This window comes from Myxocyprinus asiaticus, chromosome 46, assembly GCF_019703515.2.
Source record: "Myxocyprinus asiaticus isolate MX2 ecotype Aquarium Trade chromosome 46, UBuf_Myxa_2, whole genome shotgun sequence".
Classification (NCBI taxonomy): domain Eukaryota; kingdom Metazoa; phylum Chordata; class Actinopteri; order Cypriniformes; family Catostomidae; genus Myxocyprinus; species Myxocyprinus asiaticus.
The window spans coordinates 27,680,254-27,693,207 of record NC_059389.1 but is presented as its reverse complement, the minus strand read 5'-3'; the positions used below and the strand labels follow the sequence as shown (position 1 = coordinate 27,693,207).

At 42.8% G+C, this 12,954-nt stretch overlaps 1 protein-coding gene across 4 annotated transcripts in view; it reads right to left on the bottom strand.

Annotated features, from left to right (window-relative positions):
* Positions 1 to 11,251, bottom strand: part of LOC127436284 (NACHT, LRR and PYD domains-containing protein 12-like) — a 41,883-nt gene extending 30,632 nt beyond the window's left edge. For all 4 annotated transcript variants that reach the window (XM_051690351.1, XM_051690354.1, XM_051690350.1 and 1 more), the window contains exons 1-3: positions 11,089 to 11,251; positions 10,324 to 10,533; positions 100 to 2,193 (exon numbers count right to left, since the gene is read on the bottom strand). In XM_051690351.1, the coding sequence (XP_051546311.1) occupies positions 100 to 2,193; positions 10,324 to 10,502 (2,273 nt within the window). In that variant the 5' untranslated portion in view covers positions 10,503 to 10,533; positions 11,089 to 11,251. The remainder of the gene's footprint in view (positions 1 to 99; positions 2,194 to 10,323; positions 10,534 to 11,088) is intronic.
* Between the last annotated feature and the right edge of the window lie 1,703 nt (positions 11,252 to 12,954).

The window sequence follows — 12,954 nt, the reverse complement described above, 5'->3', positions numbered from 1 at the left end:
TGTCATTTTCAAATAAGCTTACAGACCTTGTTTGAGTTGGCAGAAATCCCAGAGTAAAGTTGTGCATCCCTTATGTAATACAACTTTTTAAACACTCACAGTACTTTTCTGCAATTTCTCATAGCCGGTATCAGTCTTCTTTTACCCTCCTCTGATGTGTTGTAGGTTTTCAAGTCCAGCTCATCCAGCACCTCCTCTGACATCTGAAGTATGTAGGCTATTGCTGAACAGTGAGCAGGAGTGAGTTGATTCTGTGTGAGTTTCTCTGATTTCAGAAATTCCTGAATGTCTCTCAACAGAGTTTGATCATTCATTTCAAGCAGACATAGGAACAGATTAATGGATCTTTCAGCAGAGAGATTCTGAGAAGCATTTCCCCCTCCTTTGATGCTGTCTTTAATGTACTTTATGGTGTTCTCAATGCTCTTTGAACTGTTCTCTGTGTGGGCCAGTAGGTCCTGTAAGAGTCTCTGATTGGACTCCAGTGAGATGCCCAACAGGAATCGCAGGAAAAGATCCAGATGTCCATTGTCACTCTGCAGGGCTTTATCTACTGCTCCTCTATGCAAATTATGTAATATATCAAATTCCTTAAGGGCTTCCATAGTGTTTCTTGTATAACAGTAAAAAGCATAGTAAGCAGCTAGAAACTCCTGACAGCTCAGATGTATGAAGCAGTAAACTTTCCTCTGATGAATCACTGATTCCTCCTTAAAGATCTCAGTGCAGATCCCAGAATACACTGAGGCCTCAGTGACATCTATGCCGCTCTCTCTCAGGTCCTCCTCACGGAACATGACATTGCCCTTCATCAACTGTTTGAAAGACAGTTCAGCAAGTTTCACAATCATTTCTCTGTTGGACTGCAGGAGTTCCTCTGTATCTCTCTCACCAAACTTCTGGTTCCTCATATTTATTTGATTCAACAAGAAGTGAATGTACATTTCAGTCAGATTTTTGGGGATTTCTGCACTGTCATTATGTTTCAGGATGTTTTGAAGCACAGTGGCTGAGATCCAACAGAAGACTGGTATGTGGCACATGATGTGGAGGCTTCTTGCTCTTCTAATGTGTGAGATGATTCTGCTGGCTTGCTGCTCATCACTAATTATCTTCCTAAAATATTCCTGCTTCTGAGGATCATTGAATCCCTGAATTTCTGTCACACGCTTGATGTATTCAGAGGGGATCTGATTGGCTGCGGCTGGTCTGGAGGTGATCCAGATAAGAGCAGAGGGAAGCAGATCTCCTTTGATGAGGTTTGACATCAACACACCAACTGATGAAGTCTCAGTCACATCAGAAACTTTCTCACTGCCAGAAAACATCAGAGGAATTCTGCTTTCATCCAGACCATCAAAGATGAACACAACTTTACACTCATCATAAATCTTTGAGTCCAGATCTTGAAGTTCAGGATGAAAGTCAAGCAGAAGTTTGTAAAGACTGCACTGGTAATCTTTAATGAAGTTCAGCTCTCGAAATGGAAGTACAAACATGAAATCTACATCCTGATTGGCTTTTCCCTCTGCCCAGTCCAGAATGAACTTCTGCACAGAGACTGTTTTTCCAATTCCAGCAATACCTTTAGTAAGAACAGTCTTTATTTTGTCTTTCCAACATCCTGTTTGAGGTAAGGGATCAAAGATGTCATTGCAGTTTATTGGAGTGTCTTGTAAGTGATGTGTTCTGGATATTTTTTCCATGTATAAAACTTCATGTTCTTTATTCACCCCCTCACCTTCTCCCACTATGATGTAGAGCTGTGTGTAAATCCTGTTCAGAAGGGTTTGATTATCTTGAAATTTGATTCCATCAAATATGCTCTCATATTTGTTCTTCATGCTGGTTTTGTGTTGGACTTTGACTCTCTGGAGGACATCATTTTGGTGAGAATCCTGCTGAAGGTCTGCAGTCTCCTTCAGCAGGTCTGTTTCTGAGTTACATTGAGCAAAGTCAGCAGAACTGGACCCTCCAATTACTTTTTGTTTGATTGGAACATAATGTGTCCTAGATCTCTTTCTACATTTGGGACAGTCAAAATCTTCTGATGGACTGGTCTTGTCCCAGTGGCAGGTGTCTAAACACTGCTTGCAGAAACTGTGTTCACAGGTGATAGAGACCGGATCTCTCACATCCTGCTCACAAACTCCACACCTAGACTGAACCTGGATTAGATCATCCTTCACCACACTGCAAAAACATAGCAGAAGAAAACTCAACGAATTATGAGTTGAGTTTTGTGCAGGATTATCCGTTTTTTGACCAGTGGAAGAATGCTCATATTTCTAAGCACCAGATTACTAATGATTGAGGAGGTTAATGTTATCTAACCTGGTTCAATATTGAATTGAAATGGTGCAACTAATGACATGTTACTCATCATAGACACGCAGCTTGGTTCTTGACATGTGTGCTTCTGCTGCCTGAAATATCAAAATTAATAAGTGACACATGAAAGAATTTACACTGTAATTTTCTAACTTTTATACCATTTTAAACAAAAGTTTTGATTTAAAGGATTAGTTCTAAACACATTTCTATTTAGTTTTTATATATTTTAGTTTCAGTTTTAGTTTTAGTAATGATAGTTTTGAGTTAACAGAACACTTCCAGAGTGTAGACCAAAGCAAGACATTTGAATTTAAGCTTGGCAGACTTACACAATACACTTAAAGCAAAACGAAACAGTTGAAAATTTGCACAGTTTACTTAGACTCAGCATAATTGTGCATAATAACAATAACATAATGGTTTGAGATACAACAAAGTCACAAAGAACCAAACAACAGCAAATCAAAAGTATAAAAGTTAAATGTATGCAAATTTCAAATGAACTCAAATTCATGTTAAACAGGAAATCTTGTTAAACTGTTGATGCTGTTTATATATGTTTACATTTACTGCATATGATATGATACTTGTCGTATAATCTTTTTTTTCCCACCCAATTTGGAATGCCCAATTCCCAGTGCACTTTTAAGTCCTCGTGGTCGTTTAGTGATTTGCCTCAATCTGGGTGGTGGAGGACAAATCCCAGTTGCCTCCGCGTCTGAGACCATCAACCCATGCATCTTATCACATGGCTTGTTGAGCGTGTTGCCACGGAGACATAGCACGTGTGGAGGCTTCATGCCATCCACCGCCGCATCTGTGCTCAACTCACCACATGCCCCACTGAGAACAAACCACATTATAGCGACCATATACCCTCCCTAGCAACCGGGCCAATTTGGTTGCTTAGGAGACCTGGCTGGAGTCACTCAGCATGCCCTGGGATTCAAACTAGCGAACTAGTGAACTCCAGGGGTGGTAGCCAGTGTCTTTTACCACTGAGCTACCCAGGCCCCTGTGTTGTATAATCTTGAAATCCATGGTTGTCTGTTAAATATTTTATGTTATCCATTCAAACACGAAGACAGAAGCCGCTGCAGCGCAGAAATGATCCAAATATGGACACGAAGAAAAAAAGTGTATCACATCAGAGACCGCATGAACAGACTTCCTCATTCAGATCTATACGTATTAACTCTGTGTAGAGCGAAAAAATAATGTTTTGTCTGATGAAAGATGTAAATATAAAGATGAATACCAAAAAGTATGGTTTGTCAAAATTTTCCTAGTGATCGCTTGTATTTGAATAGGTTTATTGAACAGTTCTGGATCTGTCACTGGACTCTGGCTACAAATTCTAGAAATATTATGCTTTCTGCTTCATTCTATGAATGGAATCCACATGAAATCAGTAAAAGAAGCTGTTATAACAAATCGATGATGATTGAAAGTAATATATTTGCATTAGATTATGTGTAATGTTATAATGTTTACATGGGCTAATGCTAACGCTAACACGCTAGCACCTTTGCCATAGTATTGCACCTGTTACCCCAGTATGCCAGCCTTCGCCACAGTAGGACCTGAAAATATTTATAGATTAAATTATTCTGACGTCACACCGCAGGAAACTGCACTTCCGGGTTCTTTCCAGCTGCAGATTTCAATGGTGGAAATAGGCAGCATGGCAGTTTTAATAATCTTTTAAGCTTTATAGAATGTAATAATGTGTTAATGTTAATAAAAGTTATTGTAAAGGAATATCTATGGTTTACAGTGAAGAAATTATGTGGGTCATCATCTTTTCTGAATTATCGGCAAAACAAGTTTAAACTTGGTTCAATGAGCCTGTATGATTATGTCAGACATGTAACAGGTTGATGATTACACATCCTCACACATTTAACACACTTCTAAAGCCTAAGAATTTAGGCTTGCGTGATTTCTTCGATAAAAAAGTTAATATCCACCAACAACGGGGGACTGGGTAGCTCAGCGAGTAAAGATGCTGACTACCAACCTGGAGTCGCGAGTTCGAATCCAGGGCGTGCTGAGTGACTCCAGCTAGGTCTCCTAAGCATCCAGATTGGCACGGTTGCTAGGGAGGGTAGAGTCACATGAGGTAACCTCCTCGTGGTCGCTATAATGTGGTTCTCGCGCTCGTTGGGGCATGTGTTGAGCTGTGCATGGATGCCGCGGAGAATGGCATGGGTCTCCACATGCGCTTCATCTCCGCCATAACACTCTCACGTGATAAGATGCGTGGATTGATGGTCTCAGAAGCAGAGGCAACGGAGATTCGTCCTCCACCACCCAGATAGAAGCGAGTCACTACGCCACCATGAGGACTTAGAGCGCATTGGGAATTGGGCATTCCAAAATTGGGGAGAAAAAGGGGAGAAAAAAAAAATATCCTCCAACAGCTGCTGCAGGTCAATTGTGTCTAATAGGGCAGATGCGATAACAATGACAGTGACCCGTGAAATATCATAATTTATATAAAAGTTCCCTATCTGTCACTCACTCGACGTTGTGTCTATGTAATGACACAAGGGGTCACTTTTGGGAGCCCGAGACACCTCTGGTCTTTGATAAATGGCAAATGAAAATTGGCAAGTGGTATTTGCATGCCACTCCCCTGGACAAACGGGTATAAAGGAGCTAGCGTGCAACCACTCATTCAGATTTTCTCTTTGGAGCCGAACGGTCGATGTTTACTGAGCTGACTGTTCATTCACCTCTGCTGGATCTGACGGCGCATTTCAGCGGCTTCTCCCTCCTCTGCACTGGTGCACTGCAGAGAACGCCCCTGGGCACTTCGGTAGAAAAAAGAGAGTATATTTTCCTAAAAAAGTATATTTCACTAAAAAAACGGCACACACGGAACATCTTTTTAAAGACGCATCTTTTTAAAGATGCCTTTCCGTTTGTGTGTTATTCCTGGTCGTTACCTCTCAACTTCAGACGGTCATGATCGCTGTCTTTCGTGTCTTGGCGTGACCCATGCGGAGACAGCGTTCATGGATGGTTCATGTACTCAGTGCGAGAACATGACCATGGCAATGTTGCGGTCACGGCTTGCTTTCATAAGAAAAGCAAGCCACCCCAGTGGCTCCCCACCTCGGTCCTTCTACCTACGGGTATGAGGCCAGTGCGGCTAGCACTGGGGGCAATTTGGGGACCCAAATGGGACCGTCTCCGCCAGGTATCCACCCACAGACCTCCCATTCCCCAGCATGCTCGTCTGCCCCGATCGGGCTTCCGGATGAGTCCGCTGGATCGTCTCACGGTGAGTTCGACCTCTTGTTCGGTGCCCACGAAGCTGATGAGCTCTCGAGCACTGCATCGGAGAGTGGGCTCGTCCAGTTGGACGCAGAAGCCTCAGCTGGGCTCCCCCCTTCGGGGACGATTGCCCAGTCACAGGCTGATGCGAAAATGATGGACATGCTTTCCCGGGCAGCCGCGAGCGTCAGGCTAGAGTGGAAGCCTCCGCTCTCCCCTGAACCCTTGTGGCTCGATGATTGGTTCCTCGGCTCGTGGCTCCGCTCAAAGCAACCATGCCCCGCTCCAGTGCCTTTCTTCCCGGAAGTGCATGAGGAGCTGAGAAAATCATGAGAGGCACCTTTTACTGCCCGGTCCCGATTTCTCAGCTCCCCTGCCCTCACTACCCTTGATGACGGGGAGGCCAGGGGCTATTTGGCGATTCCCCCTGTGGATAATTCGCTCGCGGTGCACCTATGCCCACAGAGCGCCGCCACTTGGCACGGATGCCCAAAGCTCCCGTCCAAGGCCTGTAGGTTCACGTTGTCCCTGGTGGCCAAAGCCTACAGTGCTGCTGGACAAGCCGATTCTGCCCTGCACGCCATGGCTCTCCTGCAGGTCCACCAAGCCAAGGCGCTAAAAGAACTGCACGAGGGTAGTTCTGCCCCAGATCTGATGCAGGAACTGTGCTCGGCGACCGACCTCGCTCTCCGGGCGACAAAGGTCACGGCGCGGTCTCTCGGGCGGGCGATGTCCACATTAGTGGTCCAGGAGCATCACCTTTGGCTCAACCTGGTTGAGATGGGTGAGGCTGACAATACATGGTTCCTCGCTGCCCCCATTTCCCAGGTTGGCCTATTCTGCGACACCGTCGAGGACTTTGCCCAGCAGTTCTCGATGGTGAAGCAGCAGACAGAGGCTATCCGGCATATCCTGCCCCGGCATGGCTCAAGATCCCAAACCCCGCCTGCTCATCGCAAAGGGCATCCCCCTGTGGTGATTGCACCGGCTCTGCCGCAGCCCGCTCCTTCAGCCCGGCCCCAGCGTGGAGCCCACCGCAGGAAGCAGATGCTACCCGTCTCACGGCCAGCCAACAAGAACCCACGAAAGGCTTCAAAGCACCCCTGAGACGGGCGACTCAGGGTCGACGAAACCCACTGCATTGGAGCTGGTAAGAAGAATCTTTTGTTGCCTTTTCATTTGATTTTGCCACATGCCCTAGTGGCTGCTTTACCCAACAGTTCAGCAAAAGAGCGGTTTTCTCGTTCCCTGGGTCACATACCCAGTGTGCACGGCCATCATCATGACCACCATCCACCATTCCATTTCTGCAAGTTTGGCACTCCAGCGGCGGTCTCCCTGCCCCTGTGCGCCTCAGCCGATTAGGGCTTTGGGTCAACTGGGAAAAGAGCAAGCTCCTCCCGGTTCCACTGAAACTCTTTCAGAGGCTCCTGGGGCATATGGCATCCTCAGAGTTGGCCACCCCATTTGGGTTGATGCATATTAGACTGCTTCAACACTGGCTTCAGACTCAAGTCCCGAGATTGGCATGACGCCGCGGGACACATCGAGTGGTCATCACGCCGGTCTGTCACCGCCTCTTCAGCCCTTGGACCGACCTCACGTTTCTGCATTTGCAGAGCAGCGGGCTGGGCAACACCCAACACCTTGGCGAGGTTCTACAACCTCCGGGTGGAACCGGTTTCGTCCGGTTTCGCACGTCTTCACCTCCCCTGAGCTGAAGACGTGCGCCATTAACTCCCAGTAGTGTTCACAAACCATGTTCCCTGGTTGACTTCCTCCGAGCCCTGTGGCAGTTGAGTTTTCGAAGAGACTCGCTGCCGGCCCAGTACACGTGTTAACTAATAGCCCTGTTCTGGGTAGGTGCTCCGCATGTGGCGGTTCCCTGTAGGCAACCCCATTCGATGTATATCTTCCACTAATTCGTTTCCCTATTGGCAAACTGCGTCTTCCTTGGGCAGAGGCCCCTCTACCACAGTCTCCAAGGTTGTAGTAACTCCTCCCCTGTTGGGTAGGACCTACAATGAGACTTCTCCACATGACATACTTCTGACATAGTTCAGCAAGACCATGTGACGTATTTCCACTTAAATATCCCCCCTCTCTCTGGGCGAGGTGTGGTCTCCACGGTGTCCTCCCCTTGGGAGGGACACCCCCGAAATAGACCTGGTCAGCCCAGTCGGATATTCCCCCTTTTTTTTAGGGAGTGGAAAAAAAAGAAGGGGAAAAGAGGCCACGACTGGGCTAGCTTGTTTCTATCTTTTGGGTAGTCAACTTGTCCCCAAAGGGCCATTCGACACTCATAACTATATTGGGGGAGGTTACGTGTCGGCCTGGTTCGCTGGCTATGAGGCACACAGTTGTCTGCCCGTCACACACCGCCAGTTCACGTAACACAGTTCAGCCAATTGCAGCATTTTGTATAGGGAACCCTAGTGTCACTACATCGACACAACGTTGTGTGAGTGACAGATAGGGAACGTCATGTTTACTTGCATAACCTCCGTTCCCTGATGGAGGGAACGAGATGTTGTGTCCCTCCTGCCACAATGCTGAACTACCCGCTGAAATGGCCGGATCTTGTCTCGGCTCCTCAGCATAAAACCTGAATGAGTGGTTGCACACCAGCTCCTTTTATACCCGTATGTCCAGGGGAGTGGCATGCAAATACCACTCGCCAATTTTCATTGGCCTTTTATCAAAGACTGAGGCGTCTGAGACTGTAAACCCACGCATCTTATCACGTGGCTTGTTGAGTGCCATGGATACATAGCGGCAACCACGCTCAACTCACCACACGCCCCACTGAGAATGAACTGCATTATAGGGACCACGAAGAGTTTATCCTATGTGACTCTACCCTCCCTAGCAACCAGGCCAATTTGGTTGCTTAGGAGACCTGGCTGGAGTCACTCAGCATGCCCTGGGATGCTAACTAGCGAACTAACGAACTCCAGGGGTGGTAGCCAGCATATTTTACCACTGAGCTTCCCAGGCCCCAATGATAATATATTTTTAAGAATTTTTATTTTTATTGCAGTTAGTTTTTTAATAACTGCTGTTAGTTTCATTTAGTTTTAGTTTTTCATTTATTTTGAAATATTTATTTTATTTCAGTTTATGAAAATGTTTTTTAATCAATAATTTTCATTTCAGTTTTAGTTTATGAAAATAACCTTGATTAGTTCACCCAAAAATTATAATTCTCTTATAATTTACTCACTTTTAAGCCATCCCAGATGTGTATGACTTTCCTTCTTCAGCAGAACTGAAATGAAGATATTTATAAGCAGATTTCAGCTCTGTTTGTCCATACAATGAAAGCAAATGGGTGCCATTAGACTGCTGGATATTTGACGGTCCAAAAGTCATATTTAAACAGCATAAAAGTAATCCACATGACTCCAGTCGATCAATGAATGTCTTCTGAAGCAAATCAATAGGTTTGTGTAAGAAACAAATCAATAATTAAAATGTTTTTAACTTTAAATCTTTGCTTCCAGTTGCTGTTTGAAATTACCTAACTCTCGTGGACATTCGTTCCTCTGTTTTATACAAAGCATGCGCTTCCGTCTTCTCACGTGAATGCGCCATTGCTGTCACATATTCCCTGTTGTTTGTTTTGACTTTTATGATGAAATTCTGGTTTAGTTCCCTGTTCCTTTTTCCTGTTTTGTAGTCCTTTGTAGTTTCTTTTCATGATTGGTTTTCATCCTCCCACTGCCCGCTCTGGTACACCCTGACCAAGGCACCTCTCGGTATAGACGCGCTGGCACACAGCTGGCCCCCTGTCTCGTCACAATTGCTCTTACATCATGCAACATATCCGTGATGGGTCGACTGGTAGCAGGAAGCGTTTCTTAAAAGTTAATAAAGTTTTAATTATCTATTTATTTTTTACACAAACCTATTGATTTGCTTCAGAAGACATTAATTGATCGACTGGGGTTGTGTGGATTACTTTTATGCTGTCTAAATATGCCTTTTGGACCATCAAACTGTCAGCAGGATAATGGCACCTGTTCACTAGCACTGTATGGACAAACAGAGCTAAAATCTGCTTATAAAAATCTTCATTTCAGTTCTACTGAAGAAGGAAAGTCATACACTTCTGGGATGGCTTAAAGGTAAGTAAATCATGAGAGAATTATCATTTTTGAGGTGAACTAATCCTTTAATCACTCAATCTTAGGTGATCTATCAAGTAAAAGTATTAACACATTTTCCATACGCATGTAAGCATGCTCATCTTAATAATTTTGTAATACCCTTTTTTTTGAATCATGAATATTGAGACTTATTCAGAGACTAGTATTCAGAGACTTTGACAGTCATGAGGGTCTGAAGGGGTCCTCTCTGTTTTATGATTTTCTTGTTACAACTAGTGTAACAAATATATAAGAAGCCATTTAGCAGTCTATACTGACTTTAATTTTGTTGGCAAAACTGTGTTAAGATACTAATAGGATTTTTAAATAAATTACTTTACAACTAAAAAGATAATGCCACGTTACTATATATATATATATATATATATATATATATATATATATATATATATATATATATATATATACACACACACACACACACACACACACACAGTAGAAATTAATATATCTGGACACACACATGCATGCAAGCGCACACACACACACACACAAAGGAGTGTCATGTAATTGAGTCTTAAGTTAATCTTGTCTTCACCTGTTGTCATGAAGTCCTGCTTCATTTCTGAACATAAATGGTTCAGTCATGGAACTGCTGCTCTTCACAGACACACCGCTGGATGCTGGACACACGTCTGTCTGCATCTGATACGGAACAGCTTTCTTCTCTTCTCTCTTCCGATAGAGACTCATTTTAGAAGCTCTCTCTCTCCTCATATAGAAATGTGTGGAGGAATCTAAATCTGATCTAAAATTATTAATAAGAAAACAATAATAAATTGTTATATTTTACATGAAAACAGAAATAAAGAAACAGACACAGCCATCTGATTCTTATTTGTTTTGTAGTTAAAGATGTCCTGTTTAAGAACAATGTGCATTTACATTTTAGATATATGTTTAGATGAGTTTGTTATGCTTACTTCACTTTGTATGAAGCAAATTGATGAATAAAAAATATTCATGGCATTATTAACATATATCATAAAAGGCTAAAACATTTTAACCATACTGTATATCCTTTAAAACTCTTAATATATAACCCATAAACAGTACCTTATTGCACACAATACAAATCTGTCAGAATCTAAAAAATATCCTAATGTTGTTATCAGATTGATATGATAAAAATTTCAGGGTATTTTAAGTGTAATGATATGTCACTTGTGAAACTTCATTGTACATAAGTCTAACTTTTTTTTATATGTAAAACATGTTTTAGAATAACTCTAGACAAAATGTATAGACAAAATACCACAAACATTAAAATTAACACACCATATAATATGTATAATGTACTTACTATATGCCAGTTTGAAATCTTTGTGTATGTCCTGATGGTTTAAATGTGTTCTTACTGTTTCTTCTTCTTAAAAAAAAAGGAAGCTAACATGTGATTGAGCACCAGATCAGGTGATTAACACTGACATGTTTCACCAAAACAGGAACATTATACTGTAGAACAAACAAATTCTCCATTTGAGTGCCTTTACACTGTAAAACCATGCATGTTTAAGCCACTTCCTTCCTTAAAAAAGGAGAGAGACTTATTCAGACCAGCAAACCTGCTTAGACTGGTTTAAGATTTTTTTTTTCAGCAGGGTTACAATAATGATAATTAATAATTTTATTTATATTTTTGGGGGGATTTTTTCCCCTTTTCTCCCCAATTTGGAATGCCCAATTCCCAATGCACTCTAAGTCCTCATGGTAGCGTAGTGACTCGCCTCAATCTGGGTGGCGGAGGACGAATCTCAGTTGCCTCCACATCTGAGACCGTCAATCCACGCAACTTATCACGTGGCTTGTTGAGCGCGTTACCGCGGAGACCTAGCGCATGTGGAGGCTCACGCTATTCTCCATGGCACAACTCATCACGTCCCCCACCGAGAGCGAGAACCACATTATAGCGACCACAAGGTGGTTAACCCAATGTGACTCTACCCACCCTAGCAACAGGGCCAATACGAAGCCTGACTGGAGTCACTCAGCATGCCCTGGATAAAAACTTGCGACTCCAGGTGTGGTAGTCAGCATCTTTACTTGCTGAGCTACCCAGGCCCCTACAATAATGATTATTAACAAAATGGCTAGTCTAATTACAGTTTATTTTCTCAAATGCTAAAGCACATTTCTTGAAACCTATACATTTTTTTAAACTTTTATCAAACACAAAGGCATATTAAACACAATATACTGAATAGTACAGTAAACTAACTGGAAAGAAAACTGTCAAGACACATTTCAAAATCAAAGTACTTTAAACAAATAAGTATTCAAGCAATGAGAGTTAGAGAATTGTTCAAAGATAAACAAATCAATAAAAATAATAATAATAAAAAATACTTTTTGAAAAAAGATTTTGAAATAATTTATGCTGAATCATCATCTTTTCTCTAGTCTGATCAAACCAGAGAATCTCCACTTATATGAATTTCTGTCACCTTCCATAAAGAAGGGCATGATAAAATACAGTAGCACAGACCTTATCAGAGACAAATGTTCTCTTTGGCCTTCCTCCCCCTCCTCCACTTTTATTGCTTTAATCACTTGTTCTCTTCATATAATTTGAACCTTTTCTGCAGTGTTTGGACTTTTGTAGACATGTATGTGGTATAGATGTACTGTGAGTCAGTGGCGTTTTCTCCAAAGAGGCAAGGGAGGCAGTGCCTCCTTAAAAATTAGAGTAAAAAAATAATCAACTGTACATAAATAAAACAAATCAAATCAGATGAAATATGTGCTCAAATAATGTGCATAGCATTCATATTTCTGAAGTTAATATGTCAAACAGTGACACCAGCAGATAAAGTTTTATAGGGAGGTAGCATCTGTCTTTCCTATCTTGAGCTCATTGCGATCTTAATGAGCCCTCAGGCGTGGCATGAATGTGAGGGGTGCTGTGTAACTGTGAAATAAAGGTGAAAAGTAACGTGAGGGGAGTTATTGCCTCCACTTAGCACTGATTCGAAATCAATAAATGCGATATCTCCCATGCTCTTGCAGCGGCCGCATTGGGTCTACTCTCCGTAGGCAGACCTCAATGAACTGATGGAAGTGGAAGTCATTTTGTGGTGGAGGTAGATGCATCAGAGTTAGGCGCTGGAGCAGTCTATTCACAACAGTCTCCTTCGGATGGTTTGACTCACCCCTGTGCCTTTTTCTCCCA